We start from the raw sequence: 26,920 nt of genomic DNA, 5'->3' as shown, positions 1-26,920 counted from the left end.
GTTTTTCTTTTGGTATAACACATCCCTCTTCAGTTTCAGACTTCACAGGTATGCTTTCAAGCAAATCTTGGTTCAAGGAGTCTTACCTTTCTGGCAAAGCTTTTACTTCACAAGAGTCTTCACAACCATTTACATGTGTTGGCTAGTGGAAGAAATATTTCAAAACACATTAAAGGACATAGTTGTAACACTCACCCACTGCAAATTTTAAACAATTAACAATTACAGAGACTATTTCTGAAGGGTACTAAGTTCAAAGCAGCACATAATGAAAGACCTTCCTTTTTCAGACATCTCATTAACCCAAAATAACTGACAAAGAGAACACTGAGCACTTGGAAAGAGGCTCTACTGTGATAAGCCCAAAATGCCATCTTAAAAATCATTCCTGACTCACAGCAGCAATAGAGCCATCTAAGTTTTCTCCAGTTGACTTTTTTTTTTGTTTCTCATACTTAAAAACCTTTTATGAGGTAAGTTTGATAGTGAAAACTTCTGCCTCCTGTTCTATACTGCAATATAGAACAGAACAGGGCTTTACCTCTAAATGACAGGTACTCCTATATGCACCTTCCTCAACAGACAATGAAGACCCAGCAGAGAAAAGGCATTTTGATCCTCCTTTCAAGAAAAACTCTACAAACCCATTTATATTTATTAGGCCAGATTGCAAGTTTCTACTGCCACACTCAGAGAATTTTACTTGTGGATCTCCTAGAGCACACTGACGCAGAGTCAGATTCCTGATTTGACTCTCAGCTCTTCCAATTGGACAGAAAGCTGCAACAGCCAGGATGTGCTGGATAGATACAAGACAAACCCTGGGCATCTAGTGACTGATGGAAAACAGGATGCGCAATAATATAGGGTAAACCACATATAAAAGTTACTCAAGTTAATGAACATATCCTAGCAAAAAGTAGGAGGAAAAGAACTCTCAAATTTACATTTTGGACAGTTAAGTCTACACAGCATTCATTGTGACTGCTTCTCTTCTCTGAGCAGGAATCAAGCAGATTTTTTAGATTAAGTGCCTGTAATAACACTAAAAGGTAGTTTATTATTGCCCTTTTTGGAAAAAAAAAAGCTGTTGGGCTTTACATGAGAAACAGTGCAAAATAAACTCTACACTTTTTTCTCTTACATAGTTCATTTATGTTAGAATAATCATACACTGTTTTAAAAAAAATTGTACACTATTTACAGCTACTACCGACAAATATGTTTTTATTTAAAAGACATGTAAAGTTATTTCCACAAATTTTATGCCAATAAGGAAAATAATAAATTGAAAGAACAAAATCAAGAGACAAACGTCTGCCAGCTTCTCGCCATCCCACCTCTAAAAAATCTTCAGGTAAAGATGAACCATCACAGTCTGTGTCTTCAGACTTGTCTTCTGTCAGCTTTCCATTCACCTCTACTGGAACAGGAAAATCAGAAGATAGAGCATAAACACACCAAAAGATGCCCAGGAATCACATTCTCACAGATGTGAATCCTGTTACACCTGTCTGGCACTACACAGCCAATACAGGTGCCAGAATAACCAAGAAACATCTTTTAAGTCCCTTTGCTACCAGTGTGTTGGAAAAGAGGTCTTACTGTATAGGATAATCAGACTTTAGGCTACTTCTTTTTTTTTAACAGGAACAGCTGTCATTACATGTGAGGTTGTTTGCAAAGCTAACAGAATATCTGTGCCACAGCACAATGGACGGACAGATTAGTGCTAGTAAGTTGCCAGGTTCCCATGTCAATAGTGTTTCTACAATTCAGTTACATTTAGACCAGCCATGGGTCTAAACCAGGATTCTACTTACTTTTTGTATTAAGAAGACCTAATTAAGACGTGCTGGATAAAATCAGACTTGTATCTGTCTGCTACAGTAGTTCTCTGCTGCCATATCTTATGGATTCAATTAATCTTCAGTTGCAAAGGCTGGATCCTAGCTACAAGAAATTGGAAGTAGTGGAGCTCCAATGATATTCCTCAGCTGAGGTCCTGGCACAGCCAGAACCTCAGTGTTCCCTGATTTCTAACATTATGACTAATGAAAATAATCCAACAAACTTAAAGAGCAGCCAAAGAGCTGAAAATTATAATTTTGGAAGGTAAATCTTGAGTTCTAGAAGGAACAACTACAGGAGTAGTAAGCACCTTGCTTGAACTTTTGGAGCGTACATACATACATAGTGCAACACCACAAAGTAACTACAAATCCTACTCCACGCTAAATTTCAGTTAGTAACAAATAGAACTGAGGACATGGAATAAAGGAAAAGAAAGGTGTACAGACAGAAGCAGGTACTAAAAAAATTAGTTTTTCTAGAAGAGACAAAGCAGGTTGGCAAATTGTTTGGTTTTGAAAGATCACAACACATTTTCAAGTTGTGCAATCTGTAATCAATGAAATGTTGAAACACTTCAGCATTTCAACTGGACTGTAGCTGCAGAATCAGATACCTAAACAACATAAATTCCACTCAAGAAACAATTACAGAATGGGACTCATTTTACCAGATTACTTAAAACTCAGATTTATCAAACCAGAACTTGACTTACTAAATTGCATCTGAAGTTCACTGGAATCAGCAACCATTTGTCTGTGTTCTACTTGGGAAACGTTCAATTCACACATCAATTCAATGTCAACCCTCCTTCTTGCCAAATCATTTGCTTACTTGGCACCTTGTTTCAAGAAGTATTTTGCTGTTAACGATGCACTTTTTTAATGGATCGTGTTACCTGGCAGGTGCTCTTCTGATGCGGCCTTCTTGAGATGTAGAAGGCTCTGAGACTCTGAAGCTGCATTATTACGATTTAAGAGGTTCTGGGCTTCCTCATCTACAACATCCAACAGATACTGGACAACTTCATTGTGATCATCCTCATCATAATACTCATCATCTGGAACCTCTGTTTCTAAAAGAGAAATAGTATAAAATGACAAGTATCCCAATTAGGATGTTTTTTGGGAAAAAAAAAAGCTTAAGGAGCAGACATCATGGCACTATTTCTAGCTGTTATCACTGCTTTCCTTCATTTCTCTTTAACACAGAATCCAATTTACATAAAACTACTTCCAACATCAACTAATTACTCTAAAGCAGAGCACACAATATGGAGATGATGTAAAATTGACTGCCAGCCCAACGTGGACTTCTTTCAGCCTACTGAACAATGCCTTGATTCTCTTGTACTTGTACACTAAAGACTGAATAATGCTGTCCCCCATCTCACCTCCTCTTACCTGATTTGTCACTGTGTTTAGAGAAATCTGATATCTGACTGGTAAAGCCAAGGGAAGGCGCATCTCCAGATCCTGAGAGATTCATTAGTCCTTTTGTGTGATGGATATTGTTTTCTGCATTTGACTGAGAAGGTCCTAGGATGCCATTGCCATTTATCTAAGGAAGTGAAGAACGGTACAAATTAACTCAAAGTGTCTGGCAGTTTGATGAAGCAGCAAGCGGCCCTTAAAAAGTTCACTGCTCTACTTAGTGACAAATGTTCTTATCATATTATCATCTGAGATAGCTGGGTGATGGGTGGGCAGCTCTTAGGTGTATTAGAAGGTTCACATGAAAAGAGCAAATAAAAAAAAATTTAAAGCAGCTATGGAAAAAGAAACACATGGCGATGAAGAAGCAACTACAAGAGAACATGTAATAGTATTTAACATTATTATAACCTCTGTAAAATGTATGCAAGCTTCAATACTTTTGGTCCCAAAACACACCATTTCTCAGAAAAAACAAAGGGAGAAAAAAAGAAAAAACCTCCTAGTAAAAGTAATATGCAACCATCTGCAGAAACTGTGAAAGAATGGAGTTCTCTGGATCATAGTCTTGCATCCTTCTCATAAGACCATCTGTCTTTTGAGAAAGCAGTCCCAAAGAAAGAGATCAATTCAAAGAACTTACATATTTATTATGTTTACTGCTTATTCACATCACAGAGTTTGCATACTTTCATTAATGGATTGTTTATGTATTTATTTTTAAAAAAATGTGTGTAAAGTAGATCCTTTTCTCTGGTTAATAACAGGCACAATAGAAGAATATTTACCTTGGGCCCACAAGCATCAGTTGTCTTTTCTGTTTTATCATAGGGATCACCACAGGAACACCCTAAACAAAAATGGGAAAAAACCCAACTACTTCACAGCAACTTTTCCACAGAAATTAAATCAGCCTCCATCAATTATTTTTATTAAAGAAATAAGATATTTAATATTATGTTATGAAATGAGTAACATTTATGCCTGCCTGGTTACTGGGCATTGCCAAACTTAATTCTGTTGGACTACATTTTATAACGGCTTTTTTTTTTTTAAGTGAGGTCTTCCAAGATTTAGTTACAGGGCTTATTCCTAATGAATATCTTGATTAAGTTTTTTGAAACGTGTAGCATACTTGGAAAACACGTGAGCAACACTAAACTGTAAGAGTTGCAATAATATCATAAGGCAAGATCAATACTCAAAGTTATCTAGATACATTAAAGGAAGCACGAAAAACAGGACTATGATGATTCAAGACAAATGCAAAGCGCCACATTTCAAAGAAAAAACAAATGCTTAAGATGGTAAGTAATCGCATAAGCAGTTGCTCTGCATAGAATCAAGTGTAGGTGGTAAAGGATCCTGAATCTAAGTGAGTGAAGAGGAACTATTTAGCAAATGGAAGTTAATCTCACTCGGAATGTATTAACAGGAATACTGTCTACACAACCCTGGAAATAATTCTTCCTGTCTGCTTGGCACTAGTGTGTGGGACCAGAAGCACCACATTTGAAGAGGAAAATAGTGAGATGTAAACAAACTGGAGAGGAGCAATAAAATCAATTTGGGCATGAAAAAGAGAAGAATAATGGGAGACCTGAAGCTCTTTAAAATGTAACAAACTGGTATTTTTATGCCTGGTCAGAGGAAACAACAACAACATTATTATTATTATTAACTATTATGATGATGATAATGAATTGATTGATTTTTTTGAACTCCTTGAAAGACTTAGGCTTGATATTAGCGAGAATTTCTAAAGTACAAGGGAAATGGAATCACAAAGATACTATTGTTAAATCTATTTTAAAGGAAGATCAAGCAAACACCTGCTGGCTGATCTCAGTAAGTGGAGTTCTAGTGCAGCCACTGGACTAGGATGGTATCTTAAGGCCCATATGAGTTCTTTCATTTTTATGAACATGTGCATTTCACTTGCAATAAGTGAGCAAGCAAATCTTACCATTAGCTTTCATTGGCCTTGGATTTGAGCTATCAGGACTTCTGGATTTTGGAAGCACTGCATGACCATCTCTATGAAAAGAAACGTTTACAGAATTTTTTTAATAAAAAAAATCATGGTAATCATTAGATATTGATGTAAATAACGAGTAAAACTGCTAATTGTGCTTTCTGTTACAACATATTTGGAGTACTTAAAATATTCAATGAGAGAAATTAAGCACTGGTAGTTAGGTTAGTTCCTACTTCAGACAGCACCAAAGAGTTCGTTAGAGCTGGACTTTCCTTCTAGATTCTGACAAAAAGATTTGACCTTGTCGCCTTGGGACTTTGCAACACCTTCCCCTTCTGAGATTAAACAGAGTGGGAAGGAGAAAAGGAGAGAGGATGCAAAGAATGGCAGGCATGGCTTGAAGACTTAAAAAAAAATGAAGTAAATGTTTCAGCCCCAGGTAAATATTGAAACAGAATAATCTGGAGAGTATTTTTAGACTACTGTATTGCCATAAAAGTAGCGGCAGGGATCTGTGAAAATACAGCAGCACACTAGTATGTGCCATAGGGTTTTGACATTCACCAGTGTGCTGGGACATCCATGTGATGGCAGAACTATTTAAGCACAAACCAACATTTTATCTCCTTTTTATGACTATAGAACTCCCAGCAGTTTTGATAAGAAGGAGTTATTTTATTTAAATAACCTGTGTCATATTTTGAAAACAGTATTTTGAACACTTGCACTTAATAGCTGGGCACAGCCTTGTCTTCCCAGGAAAAACAAAGCACAGTAAGTACTAAATACCCTTCTGAAGCACAAAACCCACAAATACACAGACCCTTTTTGTAGCACCTGTCAGTAACATGCCACCTAGTGCCACTCTGGTGAATTAGTTGTCATACCAGAAACATGTTTTACCCATACACCCATACAATCATGTGAGAAAAACAAGAAGTACAGGGAAGCATTTGCTTCCAAAACATACCTGGTCGCTTTGAGCACCACTTTCGGAAGGTGTGTTTCCAGCATTCTTTTGGCTTCCTTCAGAGTCATTCCCTGTGTGCTTACTCCATTAATGTAATGGATAATATCTAGTACATGGAGACTCTCCTCTCTGGCAGCAACCGACTTGGGGAGAATGTCACTAACATACACAACTTGGTAAAGGCTGTCATGACCTCCTGATAACAACAAACCTTTGCGGGTTAAAAAACAAGGGAAGAAATAATCAAGTACTTTCTTTGTAACTAAGTGAAAACATTTTCCTTTAGAGAAAAAGCAGTATACTTCTGTGTTACCTAGTTCCTCCTTATGGCACGTTAGTGTAATATCAGGCAGTAAATGAGGCAACAGTGGCATCTTCGGTAACTCCAAAACACGCCCTAGCACTAATCTGACAGTCTTTGGGGCAGCGCGGAGAAAGTTTACTGCATCAGTATGACTCATGTTAGTGACATCAATGTCATTAACCTACAAAAATAAAAGCAACAGAGATCTCCTTATTAGGATCCAAGTAAAACATTACTGCAGAAACATCTACCACTGTTCCTATTATTGACATTTGACATTATAGGACAAAACAATAGATGCTTAATAAAGACAACAGTTGTAGCTCATCATACTTACCCAAGGAGACAGAACACATAAACGTAACTGAACTTTGACAAGCGAAGAAGTTTACAGTCCAAATGTCAAAATATTAAACAATCTGAAGAGGTATATTATTTTGCTGTTCCTATTTAAAAAATTGGAATGCTCTAACTGCATAGGCCAACACCTGAGAGTCTTGACTCACAACCTAGAATGGTTTTGGTTGGAAGAGACCTCAAAGATCATCTAGTTCAAGATGACCCAACCTAATCAAATTTGATGTGTATTTGCCTAACTTTATTAAGGTTTAAGTATTCAGCAGTACTTCAGTGCCCTGATCTAGCAACAACACACACGTGCTCCGTGTTATGCATTTCATCACTATTGCTTACAGTCCCTGTAAGCCTAAATGCAAGTCTTCAGGCAATCAGAAGTTAATACTATAAGGGACAGGATGCCATTTGGACAGACCTGGTCAAGCTTGAGAAGTGGGCCCATGTACATACACCTCCGTGAGGTTCAACAAGGCCAAATGCAAGGTCCTGCATCTTGGCTGGGGCAATCCCTGATATCAATACAGGCTGGGGGATGAAGGAATTGAGAGCAGCCCTGTAGAGGAGAACACGAGCTGGCAATGTGCGCTCGCAGCCCAGAAAGCCAACGGTATCCTGAGCTGCATCAAAAGAAGCATGGCCAGCAGGTCGAGGGAGGTGATTCTGTCCCTCTGCTCTACTCTGGTGAGACCCCACCTGAAGTAGTGCATCCAGCTCTGGAGTCCTCAGCACAAGAAACACATGGACCTGTTGAAGTGGGTTCAGAGGAGGGCCACAAAGTGATGAGAGGGATGGAACACCTCTCCTATGAGGACAGCCAGAAAGAGTTTGCACTGTTTAGTCTGGAGAAGAGAAGGTTCCAGTGAGACCTTATTGCAACCTTTCAGTACTTAAAGACAGCTTATAGGAAAGATGGGGAGAGATTTTTTAGTTGGGCCTGTTGAGACAGGACAAGGGGTAATGGTTTTAAACTAAAAGAGGGTAGAGGTTGAATGGGGCTTTGAGCAACCTGGTCTAGTGAAAGGTGTCTCTGCCCATGGTGGTTGGGGTAGAATTAGATCGTCTTTAAGGTCCCTTCCAACCCAAACCATTCTATGACATGAATCTTAAGATTCAGACTAGATACAAGGAAGAAATTTTTTACAACGACAGTAGTGAAATACTGGAACAGGTTGCCCAGAGAGGTGGTAGATGCCCCATCCCTGGAAACATTCAAGGTCAGGTTGGACAGGGCTCTGAGCAACCTGATCTAGTAGAAGATGTCCCTGCTTACCGCAGGGGGGCTGGACCAGTTGACCTTTAAAGGCCCCTTCCAACCCAAACTATTTTATGATTCTATGACAAACATCTGTACTACATGATATGTACCTGGTAAACTCTTCTACAGCAAATTGATTAAAATCTATTTCCTAATACTATGCTAGCCATTGATGTGTTTGACCAACAACCCTCCACGTATCTGATCAACCGTCTTACTTAATCAATGAAAGCTTTTCTTTTTATACCATTTTTTGCCATCATGAATAGCAGCTGCAAACATGCCTAGCTGTGGGACATACCATAACTCCCTTCAGCAATCTTCTCACATGTTCTCATACTTCTATTTCTTTTGTCTAAGTGTTATCAAATTATGCCTCTCAGAAGGTGCATGCTTTTGTTCCTTAACCACATTTACTTTGGCCCACAACAGAGTTCCCTTTTTTTTTTTGACTTAAATTTGTCCTTTTTATGCAATTCCTATATCTGAAAACATTAATTCTCTCACTTTTATCAGTCGGTCTCCAGGTCGTAATCTCCCATCACTTTTGGCAGGATCCTGAACAATGTCGTGAATGTAGCAGCCAACATTATCGTTACCTTTGGTCACTGTAAACCCCAGACTACCCTTTTCTGACTTTGTCATAGTGACTTGGAGCTCTACTTCCTATGGGAAGAAAATAGCACTTTACAACACAGACAAACAAGCAATTTGAATGTTTTACTGAATTTAAGACAGTTAGAAACAGACAACTGATTTACCTATCGGTTTAAGTGGAACACAAGCCTGGACAGTACAAAGGCATATGTCTTAGCAGGCTCAGCTTAGCTGCTTCAAGTAAGCACCTCTAATGAACTCAGATGGACTGTTGTTTGGCATGGAACTAACCTTGGGTCAAAGGTCTATGTTCTAAACAAAATTGTGATGGTACATGCCAAAACCGATACCTTATTTTACCCTCAACTAGCTGCCATATATAAAAAAGGCTCTGTATTTTTCAAATAAGACAACACATCAGGAATTATTCAACTGAAGAAAGTAGGTGAACGTATTTTCCTACAATGATATACCATACCATAGCTTATCTTGGGACTGAACACACAGACATGTTTTGCCTATTTTAATTTGCATGAATTTTGATTTGAAAGATATAGATCTGCCTCATTTGCACAGAAACTCACAGAGCACCAGGAAGGTTTGAGAAAAACTTCTGAAGAAGGGACGGTTTGTTTCTTTTCAAAATGGAGTATGGGCTACAACAGGTTTGTAACCTGAAAGACTCTCATAATTGAGTCATATTAAAGCTCAATTTTCAGTTTTTTAAATCTTTGAATAGATGATGTGATGATATGGAAGCAGAAGTCCCTTCTGATACACAACATATTTCTGGGGCAGCAAGAAGCTATCTCAGAAGAGTCTCAAAAATATGTTGCATTTTGCAGCTGAGCAGAAAGTCTTTAGGGTTTTTAGATATAAACGCAGCAAAGAACAGGGTCTCCTGATGTCCCTGTTGCCCCGATTCATCCCCTGATCTCTGAACAACCAAACAAAAACCTAACAGGGCAGACGCAAGATATCTGCCATTTAACCTTCATCTGAGTACAATATTTAGAGGTAGGTAAATAATTAATGCCAAGTTTTCCAGGCTGAAATGACACACGAAACAGACATAAACACATCTACCTATGTATACATGGATGCCTCCATATTGACAGAGGAAATACATCAACTCCTCAAGAGCCCAGACAGAAAATGGCTGCAGAGATTTGGATGAGCAGCTGCAGTTCACTGGTTACAAATGGCACATGTATGTGTGCCATTTATAAGGCACATGCCCAGGCCAGTGCAAGTATGATCTGTAACTATCCTATTTGTAAATTAATATGCCTAACTTCTATCCAGTCACTCCCAACACCACGGCTAAAAACTTTCAGCTAGCCACAGCAGCTGGTACATTCATGCTACTGAAAGACAGAAATAGTAAATTACTGGCTCATATTCTTCAGCATTTTTTTCCAACTGGCTGAGTAATGAAACCACTCCTCCCAGGTGTGGAGTCAGCTCAGAAGCAGGAGTAGCATAACAGTCATTTATTAAAACAGATGTGGTAACATCAGGAACAGTTCTACACGTTGGGATCAGTGGCAAATCCAATGGCAGATTGCTACAGATAAAGAAGAAAAAAACAAGGATCAGCTTACACAACATGGCTGTCACCCATATAAATGAATACATGGACCAATATTGACTTTACGCAGATTTAAAAAGCAAAACAAAATTACTATTTCTATGAATAGGTCCAATAAACTATTTTTGTAAACACATTCTGCAATATTATGAGGATCATTATAACCAGCATACCTGTCCTCAAGCTCTGACTTGCTAGGAGCCTCTTGATCAGAATACAAGATGGTGCGAATAGCCTCCTTCTGACCACCGTGTGCCTCATACTGACTATGTGCCTGTGTCATAGCTTCATCTGAAGTTTGGTATAGCACAGAACTCCAGCCAAGGCCCACCTGTGCTGCTGAGTCTATCACCTCCTCATCACCACTCCTGCTGCTGTCACTGTAGCTGTCTCTTCTAGAGGGAGATTTTAACCTTTTCTTGCTTGGATCAGTTGTTTCATTTTCATCTGAGCTGTCACCTTGTTCTCCATTTGATGGACTGGAAACTTCTCTGCTGACATCTGGAAATACTTGTAGGGGTGAATGGATGGGAGTCTACAGAGACCAAGGACATTTCATTCATCAAACTCCAGTTTTGATGACAAAAAGTTGCAAAGACTGCATAAAATTACCAACAGCACTTAGTCAGTGGCTCCTTCCATTTAGATGTTGCCTCAACTGTGTAAACATATTGTAGCACAGTTCCACCAAGTTCAGTGCAACTTGGCCAAGACAAAGTATGCAGAACTTTGAAATATATACTGCTAAAGAACTGCAAATTCATCTAAGGAAAACAAGCATATTCGGCTTTAGCCTGGGAGAGTCTACCAACAGATGCCTTTAAGCTACACCCAGCAGTCATCTAGGCAATTACCATGAAATCCCTTCCAATCAGAACACGCTGTAGATGCTTAACAGTGCAACTGATGTCAAACTAATTTCACACAGAAGGGAAAAAGGGAAGCTTTCAAGCAAACACCTATGTTACAGACTATAAAAACTACAGTAATTTACACCAAATGAAGACTGTTCAGCCAAGTTATTAACTCCCATGAGAATGAAGAACAGTTTTGCCAATAATCACATATTCCCCAAATTATAGCAGCTAGCAGACACAAAGTCTAAAAGATTCATTTGCATGTTAATGGCCAAATTCTTGTGTTCATGAACACACTGATCTGTGATAATGTTATAAAGAAATATTGTCATTTGTTTATTGCTTTTTCCTCTTCTTTTAATATATGCATTGTTTTATTAAAGTTACTTCATGCTACAAACTCATTCATTACAGGACTAGTTATTTGCATTGTTAGTTTGTTCAGTTACTTCTCTCTTACTCTAATTTTAACTTGACTTAAATTTGTATATGTACATTTAAGTTTCTGTCATCACACTGGAATGGTTTCTATCATTTGAAAATGATGTTAAAATAACTTAAATTGAAGACTTGTCTCCACTAGTTTTACACTTTCCTGTATTATTGAAAGCCTACTTTTCAGGCAATTTCCCCTCTACATTCTCTTTTGCTGAAACACATTTAATTTCCACTTTGTCCGAGAATCCTAAAATGGCCTTCTGTTCTTTCAATTTACTTATTGGAGCATTTTGAAAATACTCTTTGAGACACATCTAATTTCCAATAAGTAAATATGGCAACCTTTTCCCTGGTTTTACATGCATCAAAACCAGAAAAATTGGTGTTTTGCAGAATATTCTTCACATACATTACAGAAATATCCAATTCCACTTGAGATCAACTTCAAACCATTGGGCTGCAAAGAAATCCCCACCACAGGAACAGTGTATTATACCAATTTCCAATGTCTTAAGCACAGAGGAAAAAAAAAATAAAATAAAAAAAAGCCCTGCATTCTCTTCACCTTTCCAGAAAATGCTCAGTACACTCCTAAGGGATTTTACTATAAGAACCATGTTTCTGTGAGCACCCTCCCCATCTTTCCCTCTGCATCTTGCATTTAACCCACCCACCAGACCGAATAAATGAACTTTCAAACAGCAATTAAAAAAAAAAAATATACGCCATACACCTTACCAATAAAGAAGGATCAATATCTGGCAGTATACCAGATGGTGGCCGACAAAGGAGAAGAGAGACTTCTGGAGACGTTCCCCTCAGAGCAGAGATGACCTCCTATGGCCACAGTGGGATTCATTATTAGACACAGACCTCCAAGACTTGCAGGACTACCACAACATGAGTTTCACTACTAATTGGGATACAAACCTGCTGGGATAAACCCTTTAGCGATGCCCCATTCACTTTCAGAATGACGTCCCCAATTTCTATCTGCCCACTTTCTGCAGCAGGCTGCCCAGGGAAGAGCTTTTTCACCCTCACAATAGTTGAGCCCAGTTGCTCTGGGGTAAGGTTATCTTCACGGCAGAAACTGAACCCAAGGCCCGAGCTATTCTTCAACAGCTTTACCTCAAATGTGTTCTCTGCAAAAGAAAACAGTAACTTATTATTTCCTACAGCATGCAGGCTATGAAAAAGTGGCTGGCACTCTTACTCCAGACAGGATAACATGAACTCTTCCCCTCACAGGGTTCTTCCACTTTACTGAACATAAGTGTTATCTAAAATATCCCTCCAAGTTAAAGAGGACAAAAAGCTGATCATGACTTGTCAGCCTGCTGGCTTGCCCTGATGAAACCTACACAGAAAACCAGGGTGTCTCCAAAATACTGTTCCCCAGGAAGTCCTGTTAAAGAGCCTGTTAAAGCACAGAGTGACACAACCTTTCTGGCCCCTCATCAGACATTAGTGAGGGCAGTAACTGGAATTCCTGGCAGACAGGATAAATCCCATGCAGGAAGACCAAAAAGGTATCTGCAGTTCTTTCCTCATCTGGGTAGGCTTCCCTTCACTTTAACAGGTCTCCAGCAAGAGAAGCTGAAAAACGCCAACCTCTAGTCAGCTACACAAATCCCTCTTGTCTCTTCATCCAACCCTTGATGTCTTCTCTCAGCTAGACAGGAACAGCAGGACCTACAGCAGCTCTCATTTACATACAAGTATCTTAACCTTCCCTTGGCACTTCTTAGCAGCACCAGAGACAGAAGCACCTCTTTTACTCCAACCTTGCTACAGCCCTGGCCTGCAAGTCTGGTGAAATGGGGAAACAACAAGGAATGGTCAGAGAGCAAAGTTAATAGTAACTAAACAAAGTTACCAAGATGTGAAAGGAAATCTTAAATACAAATGCAAGAGCACAAAAAGGAAGAGACTGCATTATGTACAAGGGCTCAGTATGGATTCCTACCAGCTCTTTCTCTTGTCTTGTCTTTCTATTTTACAGAAGAATTGAAGAAAGATGTTATAAAAACTAAAGGATGCTTTAGTTCAGACAGTTCAGACAAGTTGTCCTGTGTGACCTGACCTGCAGTGACAAAGCTGTAATCTTTGGCATTTGTAGTTTTTGTCTCTGGTTTCTCCTGTGGGTCGCATTGCACCACCTGATTTGGAGGTGTGCATTGTGGTGTTACTGGAGCATGAACCTTGGCAACTGAAAGCTGACCTTTTTCCAACAGCAGATGCACCACCTAAAGAGATGAAACATTGTCCAGTTAACTGGCAAGAGCCATGGAGAGAGCACAATCTAAAGTACATGTTTCTTTCTAACTTGTCAGCATCCTACGTTTTACAGCAGCAAACTTTATAGACACCTCCCTCCCCATATATCCTCCATTTGTTCCTTATTTTAAGAGCTGTAAGTGACAACTCCCAAAATACACTAATGGAGTTGCAAGAGTAAGAAAGGGTTTTCTCCCAATAAGGCTGTAAGGGGGTTAAGAAGTGTCAAAGGCAGCATCATTTTCGCATGTGCACAGGGAATAGAGTTAAAAGCATTTTATAAAGTGAGCACAAACAGTAGTCCTTAGCAGCTATGAATGTGTATGTTCACTGGCTATTTTCAGGTGTGCATGTACTTCCACATAAGAAGCAGCTGCCATAAATAGCACTATTAAATGAGAAAACACCATTAACAGAATCAATTGCTATCCAAAAAGGCCAGGACTCAATTAAAGCTGCTGACACAGCATGCAAACACAGAGATATATATATGGAGGCCCTTGTCTCCTCAGTGGTTCAGGTTCAGGACCCGTATGCAACACGGTGCTACAGCTGTCTTCCAACCTGTGCACCTGGCCTTCCTTCCTATGAAGCCCACGGAGAAGGAGAAACCAATTCCATGCAGACCTCTCACACACACAGAGCCAGATTTTCACTAGGGTGGGCAGTGAGACTTGAGGCCCAGGAAGCCAAGGAGTCTAAGAAAGCACACCTAAAGCAACCAGGACGCTGGGGAGAATTCCAGTCTTCAGGTTCCTTTACCTCTTTTCACTCATGAGGATCTGGTTTACTATGGATGGGAGTAGAACCAGCAGCTGCTTACCTGCCCAGTGTTTCTCAGTGTTTCAACAGCTTGCTTATGGGTAGCACCTTCCAAACTAATCCCATTGACGGAAAGCACACGGTCACCTACAAATGATTCATTAATAATTTAAGAAAAAGTAGGCAGAACATCATCTATAAAAAAGATGCATAAAACCCCTGAAGCCTCAGTTAACAGGGACAGTTAAGTAAATACTCCCTCCCCTCCACACTCTGAGTCAAGAGGAGAACTTTGCAACTAAACTACCCGGTGGGACTCAATGATCTTAAATGTCTTTTGCAACCTAAATGATTCTCTGAGTCTATGGAATAACCCCATGTTAAAGTTAGTGTTATGCATCAGAATGATAGCCTGCCACAAAGCTCAGATTCTTTATTAAAAACAAATCTTGGTCTAGAGTGGGAATTCTCACCTCAGTGAAGAATGTGGCCTGGCTTACAAATAAGAAAAGCTGTACCAATTACAATGGTTTTCCGTATTGAGTTGCCCAGCATGCCAAGCAAGAAGGCCACAAGTAATAAAAAACCCTCTCTCTCTCCACAGCTGGAACAGAAAGCTGCATTAGGGAAAAAAAAAAAAAAAAAAAAATCCTGCAGCCTATCTCCTATTCCCACCACCCCCACAGTCTCAGGAGTTTTCTGTTCATTCTGCAGTTCTCCACTTTTTTTTAAGCTTCACCTGGAAGCTATCAAGGCAATATTTAAAAAGACAACTGCAAATACAGTAGCTTGGAAAAACAGCTCTTCTTTCCAGTGAAAAAGGTACAACGAAAGGAGGCAAACAGACTTCCTAGCTTCTAGGCCACAGCCTATCGTCAAGTCCACCACAGACAGTTATCGGCCCTTTTTTCACAATAAGAGTCCTAACTAAAAGAACTGAAATAATACCTTTTTCTATTCTGCCATCTGCTTCAGCTGCACCCTCAGGAATAATTGCTTTCACATAAATACCACCATGCCTTATGCTAGTATTTACACCACCCTAAATGGAAAGCAAAAATAGAAATTGTTAGTCTTTTTACAGTTAGAATACATAGTAATTAAACGCAGTGTCACACAAGGAAAACTGTACTCAGGAAGCACTTGGGCTACTGGCTTGTAAAAAGAACAGCCAAACTATCAAAACCAAAATATTACACAAAGCATGTTTTTGCCATCATGCATTTTATGACAAATGAAGCTGGGGTGGGAATATTGTAAAACCAGATGCATCACAATGCAAATGCACCCAAAATAAGTTAATGAACTTGAGCAGAACATGTCTGCATTACGCTGGACTTCACATGCTTGCATGCATATCAAAGCTCAGAGACGTGTGACAGCACAGCATTCCAAAGCAGAAGATGCATACCCATGCAATGTCCTACACTAGTACAACCTCTCTGATGTAACAGGAAACTAAGGAGTGCTGCTTTCTCTAAGCTCATACATGTTTGAAGGTCTAAGCTGAAAAAAATCTGCTCAAGCTCAATGGCACTGTTTTTTGGAGGGCCTTAGACTTTCTGCTTATTGCAGGGGGATGATCTTTAAAGATCCCTTCCAACCCAAACCATTGCATGATTCTGGCTCACTCACTGATGCACTATCAGTGCTTCTCCACAAATGTGGACAGAAGAGGGAGACCAACAGTATATTAACATTCACTCCCAAAGCACAAACTATTACATGTAAAAAACCACAGAGCTAATTGTACACCTCTTTTCACCACTGTACAGGACAGCAATGCAAGGGGCAGAAGGGAGGCTGAAAAAGCAAAGGTCAATGAAGATACCACTTGGTCATCCTTTAGGGGAAAACTTTGCATCGGTCGACATATAACATTTTCTACAAAACCAATGCATGCATACAGCAGGCTTGATGCTATTCAATAACCAACTCCTGCTGAACCTTTGCTCCTCCAGATGTATCAAGTTATAAGCTTGACAAAACTATATGACTTTGATTAGATTGGGATGCTAAAATAATAGAATTTCATTCTGCTCCTCTTAGAATACTAGCCATATATATGAACACAGTGTTAGGCTTGCAAACTGGCACTCCACCTACATGCCTATCTAAGTTTGAGAAAAGGTCAACTTAGTTTTAGGTATAAACAGCCAGTGAAAGCCACCAGTTTTGAACTACAGCTAATAAACTGCTCTCTATTGTTACAATTTAAGCAACTTTTCCTTTTTCAAATTGCCATGTAGTTCAGCAATCAATCAACCAGAGAATGTATTTTTGAACACAATGCAAGAATAGAAGCGGTGAAAAATGTGTGCCTATCAGTTACAAATCATTCTCTTCTTGACTGAAGTGCCACTCTACAGTATGGCAGACCCTAAACATAAACTACCTTCAAAATTTTATAGCCCAGAGAGAAATTAGTCAATTAAAAATACATTTTTGTCTCGTATTGTAAGAAAGCAGTGTCAGCCAGATCTTATTTGGATTTCAGTATTTTTTTGCTTTCTGCCTTTTATCCAGCAGAGGGAGAACACCGAACAAGGTGTATGTGTGCGGACATGCATAGATACTCTTAAGTAACACTACTGCTTCCACCGCCTGCGATGCCAGTCAGGGAAGGTCTTATTTCCTTCCCTTGTAAATCTGTCACATTATTAGGCAGCAAGGGACAAAGATCATCTTGCGTTTTCTACTCACAAAGCAGCGTTTGTGATAAGATTCTATTAGGACTTTGGGGCTCTACCATAAAACAACAAATGAGAGCTACTTAAAAGGGGAGGTGACAAGAAAAGGGATATAAAAATAGTACTTTTGGTAATTAATCACACATCAGTAAAACTATATACTTAACAGTGACTTCAGAAAATATTTTGCTTCCTTGTAATTTAGCAATTTAATGGGTTGCTGGGAGTAGAGAAAATGAGAAAACATCTAAAAACCTTGTCAAACAGTACCGTGACACTTATTCCCAAGCCGTTATCTTTTTTGGCTAGTTCAACCTCAAAGATATCTCCAGGTTTAAGAAGTGTTGTTAAAGGGTTTTTAGAAGTCATTTTTTTTGCTGTATTCGTTGAGGAAGATTCCTTTATTAAAAAAAAAGGAAAAAGAAAAAGAAACAAACAAAACAGAGAATGATTTGCCATTAGAACACAAGATTACAGTTAAGACCCTAAAGAGTGTGTTTTTGAGTCAGATGCAGCCAAAAGGAGTCCACATGGCAAAGTACCAATTAGTAAGACTCATAGGGCTTATTGCTTTCACTCTTCCATTGCTGCCATTGAACAGGTTTAGCACAGAAATACGCTTGACCTTCAGCAGCCGAGTCTTTATTGTCAAAGTGAGTTGGTCACAGAACACAGAAACTACAGTACTTCAGTATTACGGCAGCCTAGGGTCTCTTCGATTAATTTGCAGGAGCTGCCACAACTTGACTGAATAACCTCCATCAGCTGAAAAGAGGAATCACTGCAAGTTAGGAACTAAATTTGTGGTATATGCCGTTACGTACTTTTGGAACAGTGAAGCAGCAAGCTGTCTGTTCAGAGCACGGCTTACTGCTGAACTTCACTACACAAGAGCAGTTTTCCATGGATTAGATCAGTCCCAAAAGACAGGGAGTTCTGCTGCTACCCATTCCAGTTGCATCACTACTACTTTAATCTAGGAAAAACTTAATTTACCTGCCAGGTGAATAAACTTACCTCTAGGGGTGGTCACTAGACTATGATCATATGGGACAAACACACAGAATGGAAAGGAGTTTTTCTACAGAATCAACAAGTGCACTATACGTTCATTCCAAAGCACAATCTGCCTCCAGTAAGACATGCCCATCTCATTGACACTGGAAAGCTGGGAAGTTGTTTCTAGTTACAGGAGTGATTTTTTCCATTTATTTTGAACAAAATCACCAAACTATTAGAAATTAGCTATTAGCATTTGCCATTAGAAGGATAAGCTGCAGGGTAGGCTGTCCTTCAGCCACATCCTTTCCACTTATTCACACCCACAGTCAGCTATTTCACTACTGCTATTATACTGATGGGAAATATTCATATGAAATACACTATGCCTTTTTAGCTGGCTGGTGCTCTTGACTGCTGGAATAAGTTGCTTCATCCATGTCAGAATCCCCTCGGTCAGAATATTCCACAGACTCCATTAGCCCAGGCCTTTTATTTTTTGCTCGAGAACTGTCAGATGAGGATCTTCTCTTCTCGTTCATTTTAGAAAGCCCAGACTGGGACCCACTGTAATGCTGAGGATCCTGCTGGGCTCTACCACTTGCACATTTCCCGAAGAAGCTGGCTGTCTGGCTTTGAGACAGGCTGGCACTCTCGGTTCTGGAATCCTGGGAGCTCACACTTCCGTCCCGCTTGCCTCCTGACAAACCAGACAAACTCCCTGAAACAGGCCTCTGATGACAACAGGACTGGTTGCGTTCTTCTGAAGAGGACTCTGCCTCATTGTCCTGCACCGATGATGGCCTCCTTAAATAACCCCCGTTTCCATTACTGATGTGTGCAGCATTGGACGATGCTGAAAACCAGGAGACAAGACAGTCATCAAGTAGCTGGTAACATCTTATCTCCAGTATGACACAAATTTCTCAGCTTGCAACCACACAAGGTTTTACCCATTCATATTGTGCCAAACACTTTCTGTTTACAATGCAACTGGTGTGTCGTCACCAAAGGTTACCACAACAAACTTCTTCATTCAAATTGTGTTCTCAGAACACAATTTGAAGCATATACTAGCTGGGGTTGTTTACAGAAGTGACTGCACTTGGGGTGATGTTTTACGGCTATCTCAGTTGATTAGATTTGTAATTTTAAAGAAACACAGAAAGTGCTTTACAAAAGGTGTCAGAGAAAGCAGAGTGCTCAAACTCAAAGAATAACTCTTTAATAATAAGGAATATTTCTCTCCGTACCTTTGGACAGCTTGTCCTTGGGCTGAGAGATAACAAGTGTCACGTTTTCAGGTGCATTCTCCAAAATTTCCAATGCTGCATGGTGGCTGACGCCTTCTAAACTTGTGCTATTTACGGATATTAGTCGGTGTCCTGCACAAAAAGGTTTGTTCAGATACAATCTAACATCTACATTTTTATCCATCGGTAAGAATGTGGAGTATAGGTCTGAAAATCTACACAATACGTGGATTAAAAATTACTAACATTCAAGTGATGCTGGAATAACAAAGCCTAACCATTAAAAAACGTAAACAAAATAAACCACAAGAACTGGTTATGAATATTTCTTCTTTATAAACCTGCCAAACCTTTCCGTATTATGATTTCTACCTTCTCTTCTGCTGTAAGAAAAACACATGCAAAAGCAAAAATCAAGAAGTGAAACAAGCAATATGCAGTTCAGTTCAAGGCACAGATGAAAACAAAAAGAAAAAGAAAGCAGATATTAAATAAAATACATCATCTTTCTTTTTTTCTCTCCACTATAGTAGCCATATGGTTACATTCACTTTTTCCAAAATAAAAGTATGGATCTGGAGTTTGAAAAAATTGAAATTACAAAGCATCTACAGAGAGCCAATAAAGCCTTTATATGTAACTTTAATTTTCTGCTACTTCAAGCTTTATTATCTTTACTTTGATTTGAATGATTTTTGTTTTCATATAGTTTAACAAAGGAGTTTTGAGAAATTATAAAGGAGGTAACGGAAGGTCAGCATTTGTTAAGGGACTGATGCCCACATCCATAGATGGAAATGGTACTACATACGTGTTTTGCGTTTTCTTTCATGTATACACCTCATCTTATGTACACTATTCACCTGGTTTTAGAGATCCTTCCAAATCAGCTGGGCCTCCAGGAATAACTGAATGAATAAAAATTCCCAGATCGAGTTTCCCTGTCTTCTCTCCGCCGACTATTTGAAAGCCTATTAAAAAAGGCCCAAAGCAGGCAAAAATAGCAGCGATCACAGTGTAACTTAACACAATACAGGTCTGTATTTCGGAACAGATAAAAAGTTAATCATTCTAATAAACATAAAGTAAAAAAACCTACTCAGCCCAAAGAAGTCTACATGAAAGTAAATGGTAAATCTTTTTTTGATTAAGCTTTATTGCATTCTCTCTTTGAGCAAGCAGTTCAGACTTTGTCTAGCTGGCTTCCCAGAAAACTCCAGCAAAGGCTACAGAAGGCAACTGTTGCAAGAGAAACACACACAAACAGACTGCGTTAAATATAGATTCGCTGACTAGATGAATGTATTTTCTCTTACCTAAAAATTTCTGGTTTTCTCTGTTGTTAGATGCTTCACCTAAATGTTTGGCCCTGGTCTTAAGAACTGTTTTTCAACTCCCTGTTTCCTTTTGAGGCTTCTAATCTATTTCTGCTAATTCTACCAGGTAAACCTGGGAAGGATATTCAAAACAAAAAAAGAATAAAATAGAAGATACCATCTTCTAGGTCATCTCTAGTCTAGCTAAAACAGCAAAGTACCTCAGACTGCATGGGGAAGAAAGAGAAGAAACAGTGCATTCTGTACGAATTTCTTTCCTTTTTGGTCAACTCTTATGTTACTGTGCAGGGTAAACAGTAAATATTACTGTCTTGTAGGCTTTTTCCCTTCTTCAAATTTACACAACAGTTCTATTTTGAATGATAGACAGAACAATGTCCTTAAGGACATAAGCCTCCCTAAAGCGCAACACTGACACCAAATTATTCATTCCTCATACAGGGAAAAATTATGTGGCTTTACGAAAAAACTCAGTGGTAGAAGGAGGAACAGAATGCAAATACCTCATCTTCCAGGCTCCTTAAACCTCAAATTAGTGCTCTATCTCATGATATTATAAGAGTAAGAAAAACACTCCACAGTTAGCTCATAGTGGCTTTACAATGTCTTTTTTTTAAAGCCTTCAAGCTGTCACAGCTGTGAGGTGTCCACATAGACAAAAATCTTGTACCTGAACACACAGATAAACTTTAAAGGCCAAATTTTAGGATGACTAGTTCACAATATAAATATTATCCTACACTTACAATATAGCAAAACTGAGAAAACAGATTTGCTTAACACCACTCAAATCAGTAGCAGGCACTATCACGTAAGTCCATCTCAAATGCCTTCAAAATCCAGCTACTGTCTGCATTGCTTTCCTCAGTGATACAATAAATACTTAAATACAGACCAGAGAACTTTTGTTTGTTTCTAGGAACACACATGGCAACAACAATTTTAAAGCCACTTACCTAAGCCAAATTTTTCATCCTTTTTCAAGTTCACCAAAGTGATCTCTCTTTCTGGTGAGGCAACTCTGTTCTGTGTTGTTTGCAGAGAGTCATCTGAAAAGCCAACATTTCATGATCAGTCACTACCTGAATACTTCCCTTCAGGTTTGCCTTGAAGTTCTATTCCTTTAAAAAACACATTACTCCTCTGATAACTTGAAAAGCTGTTCTGAACTAGTGGGTCCAACTTTCATCTTCCAAGCCATGCCCAAATAAAAAAAAAAACACAACAAAAAACCCATGCAAACAAACCACCACCGTTATAACTCACTCCCTTCTTCAGCAATTAAAATCTTTTATTCCTCCTAAGAAAAGCACCTAGCATAGTCTCCTGGAACACAATTGAGCCCTATAATCTACAAATTTATTAGTCTCAGTTCAGCAAAGCATTTAGAACTGTGGTTATGTGCCCTGCCCAGGTAGGCAGGACATAAGCACGTTGGTAAAAGTGAAACTGAGGCTTATTATATGAAGTTACTAAAAGGCTACTTAGTGAGTTGCCTTAATGGTGGTTCTTCATTAAAAAAAACCCCAACATTAAAAACATCTACTAAAACACATCTTGTTTAAATGTATTTCCTCATTTGCAACTCCACAGACTGCTGCTTTTACCTCTTCCAAAATTTGAACGCAAAACAGATGTATGTGACTCCTGAGGGTTCCCAACAGGCTGAAGTAGACCCAGGCACTTACGAGACAGAAGGAACACGATTTGGCAAAAAAAACCCCAATCTCCTGAAACTTCAGGAAATGACAACGTACTCTAAGTCTGAACTCGTGAATTTGCTACCTAGGGAAGATACAACTCGTTTGGTCTGGAGTACCTGGCATACTTTCACCTTAAGTGGAACATGCAATTCCACAAGGGCAAAAACCTACTGAGCTCTACACACTGGTACAAGCAGAAAACAGTGGTGCAAGAGAGTGTGAAAGACTGCATCACCTGAAGACGGAGTTTTTCTCCCACAAAACAAAGTCAAAACAAAAGAGTAAAAGAACTAAAAAGAAAACACAGTCTTCTCAGGCTCTACAGAACCAGTAACCTCACAAAGGAAATGATCTTTGAAGAGCATGGTATGTAAGGTAACAGCACCCTTCAAGTCTCAAATTAGACACTATGCATATTTGAAAAATATTACATACAGTTGTCACTCTTGCCCAAGAAATAATCCAAAAGAAATATAAGGAGTTGTATTTAGGAAAAAGTCCTAGCCAACTAACTGGGAGAGGTATTTCATTAAAGAACAGCAAAGAAACAGGACATGTGGAACAGTCAAGTGCTTCACAAACTGACTGAATTATTTCTATAGGCATATTATTTATCACTTACCGCTCTCTTTTAACAGCGCTGATGATGGAAGATTTCCTGAAGTATTCATGCTAACGCCTGTGACACGAATGGAAGCATGTTACAATTACATATTAGAATTACAACAGTGTTATAATAAATAATTATAATAAAAATTATAACACTGTTGTAATTTTTTTTCCATACAAAAGCTACCAAGAAGTATTTCAGACTACATAGTACGCATGAGCTCATTCATAATATCAGATAACTTATTTTAAAAATGAATAAACATGGAAGTAGTTTTGGATTAGCAAATCCAAATTGTTCATGTACTTTTTTGTAGTTCAAGGTTCAGATAGACGGTAGCTCATGCAAAGGCAAAGAATTAAAGAAAGGACAGAGATTTGGCCTTGAGAACCACTGTTAACTTCAGATAAAATTAATGGATCTTTAAGAAACTAAGTGAAGACTAAATCTTCTAACAGGATTGGATGGATGAATATGCCTAACCTAATAAACCAACACAACAGGAGACTTGTAAGATTTTGTACAGTAATAAGTAAGTAGCTGTAGTAACAAGCCATTTGAAACAAGTATTTCTATTTAAATTGGTTTGCACATAGAATCATATTTTCTTGGGAATGATCAATGCCAAGCAAATATGGCCATATTTGCATATTTACAGGATAAAATAATAAATGTACTAAGTTATGAAAGTAAATGAGGTAACATAATTAAAGCTTCTTAGGAAAGCAGTCCTGGCCTGTTATAAACCTCTGAATGCTAAAGTTTCAGCTGATGAGTTTCATCACGCAAAGAATGCATGTCCCTCAGCGCAGGCAATGTGATTCAGCAGGACTTTCTGACATGCAGCTAAGATTCTTATCAGAATTGCTGCCCAGAAGACTATGGGGAAGCCCGTGATAACACTAATTGTAAAGCTAAAAGCACAGGCTAAATGGCTGCAAGCAGTCACTGCAGAAACTGCATGCCTCATTTGACTCTTCAGTAGCTCATGTTCTTGACATTGAAAAAGCATGGTTCCCAAGTCAGTCCTGGTTTCAAGTGAAGTGGAGGTATATGCAGTAAGTGTTCGTATGTCACAGTATGTCACACTGTGGTGTTTTTTTTTTTTTTTAATGATTGTTTGTTCAGGTTTTTTTGCAAGTTTGTTTATACCACGCCCCCCAAACTTAATCTTTTCCAGTTTTTCTGATGTTCTGTAACTACTCAATATTTTAATATTAAACAAAAGCAAAGCAACAAAACCAAGCTAAGGTTGCAAATGTTTCCGTCATTGTAGTTTCTATTATTGTAACAGGGGACCTCCTACAACCACAAACTGATGACACACAGATACTAAAAATTAATGTGAGTTTAAGTCTATTTCGCTACTCTGAATCTTCTTTTTTTTTTTTTTTTAAAAAACGTAAACTCTGCATTTTTACTGCCTAGTAAGTCTGTCTGTGTGCAATCCAATCCTTGCCAAGAAGATGGAGTAAGTACATCTGGCTTAGCTCATTACAACACCCAATGCACTGCAAAAATATTGTACATAATTCATTATATCCAAACGAGACCAAACAGAAAAAGAACTGTGCAGTTACTGCTCAGAGGTAATAGCCAATAGCCAGCTTATGCCAAACCGCGCACAATTCCAAAAATCACTACCTGCACCCTTTCCACAGAAAACACTAAAAAAAGTTCAAGCTTGACAAACACACTGTGAAGACTAGCAAATTATTAAAAGATTCATACAATAAAATGGCAGTCTGAAGTGACAAAATGGAAGATGTTTTCTGAGCAGCTTTTACTGTCAAGTACTAAAACTTTGCACAGCTGTGTACAGATCGGTGTTCTCCAAAGGAGGGGTTTTTTTTTTTTTTTAATTCATTGCAACAATTGTTCAGAAACAACAGGCAATTGGCCTGGATTACTTTAACACATAATACTCTGCTCCCTTTTTCAAATCAAAATATTACCATCGGTTATTATCTACATCAAAGCATTATGCTCCAAGCAATTTTAGAGGTTAGTTAGTAACTACAGTAATATTATTTTTTGCATGCTGACCTACAACATAGGCTTGACCGGTATCTTCAGTGGATGATGAGTCTGATTCATTTTTCTTTCTTTCAGGGCTTCTACTTAAACCTGCATGAGATTTTGAACTTAAAGGGGAGAAGGAAAGAAGGGGAACCAGACAGAGTGAAGAGGAAGTTGGGAGAGGGAAGGGAAGGATCAATGTAATAAAATAATGGTATGAATAATAAATCAAAACTGATGCAAAATGTACATTGACTGTACACAAAGATATTGTAGGGCAGTCAGAGAAACTCTTACTTGCTCAGCTTTAATGCTCCCGCTGCTGATCCAGTATCAAATTTTGGCATTTGCTGAAAGACTCTTCCCATGATGTCTTCTATTTTTTTGGGGGAAGAGTCCAAAGCAGTAACAGTATTTTTCCTTGGGGGGTAAACCGAGATGTGGCTCTGACTTAGATCATGAAATGACTTGCTCATAACCCTGGGTCTTTCCTCCCACAGAGTCTTCTCATTCTTGTCTTTTAAAGAGCCAGGAAGTGGCTGGAAGAGTGAGAGCTCAGAGCAGGACAGCCTCTTCAGAATCTCTGCTTGAACAGACAGAGGTCGAACAGCAAGTCGGTTCAAAGTGCTGCTGGCCAGGCTACCAGTACTGATTGCTCGTCCCATGTTGAAACCCTTGACAGAGTCCGCATGAAGGTTTAGGCTCCTAAATGAAGCCCTTTCTGTGTGGGTTTTTTTTTTAAAAAACAAAAACCAAACAAATTTAAGTTATACAGCAGAGCTAACGTGACCTACTTGTGTAAAGCATGCATTTTAAACAACCAATTCACACAAAGCATGTTTTCTCCCGATGCTCAGAAGTACATACCATCATCAGATACATACGAACAACCACCATGCAGTTTGCTCAGGAAGCAAAGTTTGGAGTTTATGACATTACACCAATCTGACCATCTACTGCACTAAAGTCCAAAACCACAAAATAGCAGAATATTTATCCCCTTATTAGTACGAAGACTCGTATTCCCTGTATATAACTGCTGTGCCTTACATACAGGTACATCATCTCTTTCTGCAAAGCAAGTAGTATCCTCAAGCCAAGTGACCCCAAAGACTACACTTTAACCTGCTCATACAAACCTTTTCCAGAATTTGAACAAATAGGGCTCCTCCACCTCTACACTGTCAGATCCTAGCAAACTTCCACCCATCCATTGTTTAGTTTTCTTTGTATTGAGTCCCTGCTACACTTAGAGTACAGCTGCAAAGTTATCTGGGCTTGGCAGCATCTCTACCTGATTAAAGAGCACCAGTTCACTCAGGTGCACTTGGGGACCTTACCTGCCAGAAACATCCCAGATGTTTTAGCACAGAAGAGAAAGTGTTGACTGGGGTTTGCCAGACTCTCTGAGTCATGAACTAGGATTCCCCTAAGCAGCAGAGAGAAACAGGTTTTGGATTGTAATTAAATTACTGTCAGCTGAGTTGTGGGAACTGTCTGGGTGGATGTTCTTAGCTGAAAGCAAATGCAAGATAATACAACTTAGCCTAACCCTCTCTTCATTCAGAGCAAAGCTAAGCAGGTCTCATTTCTATCAGCCTAACTGCCTCCTAAGGCTAGCAGTTAAGTTCCTGTG

At 39.0% G+C, this 26,920-nt stretch overlaps 1 protein-coding gene across 3 annotated transcripts in view; it reads right to left on the bottom strand.

Moving 5' to 3' along the window:
• The window catches only part of PTPN13 (protein tyrosine phosphatase non-receptor type 13), a 95,271-nt gene that overhangs the window by 7,079 nt on the left and 61,272 nt on the right, over window positions 1-26,920 (bottom strand). For 2 of the 3 annotated variants that reach the window (XM_086464763.1, XM_009955774.2), the window contains exons 17-40: window positions 25,582-26,005; window positions 25,312-25,409; window positions 23,278-23,334; window positions 21,909-22,001; window positions 20,479-20,586; window positions 19,616-19,747; window positions 18,752-19,218; window positions 17,619-17,762; window positions 15,622-15,715; window positions 14,735-14,820; window positions 13,718-13,880; window positions 12,562-12,776; window positions 12,370-12,468; window positions 10,510-10,871; window positions 10,138-10,312; window positions 8,656-8,814; window positions 6,546-6,717; window positions 6,233-6,443; window positions 5,251-5,321; window positions 4,073-4,134; window positions 3,255-3,411; window positions 2,750-2,926; window positions 1,341-1,423; window positions 87-142 (exon numbers count right to left, since the gene is read on the bottom strand). In XM_086464763.1, the coding sequence (XP_086320889.1) occupies window positions 87-142; window positions 1,341-1,423; window positions 2,750-2,926; window positions 3,255-3,411; window positions 4,073-4,134; window positions 5,251-5,321; window positions 6,233-6,443; window positions 6,546-6,717; window positions 8,656-8,814; window positions 10,138-10,312; window positions 10,510-10,871; window positions 12,370-12,468; window positions 12,562-12,776; window positions 13,718-13,880; window positions 14,735-14,820; window positions 15,622-15,715; window positions 17,619-17,762; window positions 18,752-19,218; window positions 19,616-19,747; window positions 20,479-20,586; window positions 21,909-22,001; window positions 23,278-23,334; window positions 25,312-25,409; window positions 25,582-26,005 (3,865 nt within the window). The remainder of the gene's footprint in view (window positions 1-86; window positions 143-1,340; window positions 1,424-2,749; window positions 2,927-3,254; window positions 3,412-4,072; window positions 4,135-5,250; window positions 5,322-6,232; window positions 6,444-6,545; window positions 6,718-8,655; window positions 8,815-10,137; window positions 10,313-10,509; window positions 10,872-12,369; window positions 12,469-12,561; window positions 12,777-13,717; window positions 13,881-14,734; window positions 14,821-15,621; window positions 15,716-17,618; window positions 17,763-18,751; window positions 19,219-19,615; window positions 19,748-20,478; window positions 20,587-21,908; window positions 22,002-23,277; window positions 23,335-25,311; window positions 25,410-25,581; window positions 26,006-26,920) is intronic. The other variant, XM_086464765.1, reaches the window with a different exon arrangement.

This window comes from Leptosomus discolor, chromosome 4 (assembly GCF_034619465.1).
Source record: "Leptosomus discolor isolate bLepDis1 chromosome 4, bLepDis1.hap2, whole genome shotgun sequence".
Classification (NCBI taxonomy): Eukaryota; Metazoa; Chordata; class Aves; order Leptosomiformes; family Leptosomidae; genus Leptosomus; species Leptosomus discolor.
This window is presented reverse-complemented; position numbering and strand designations above follow the sequence as displayed.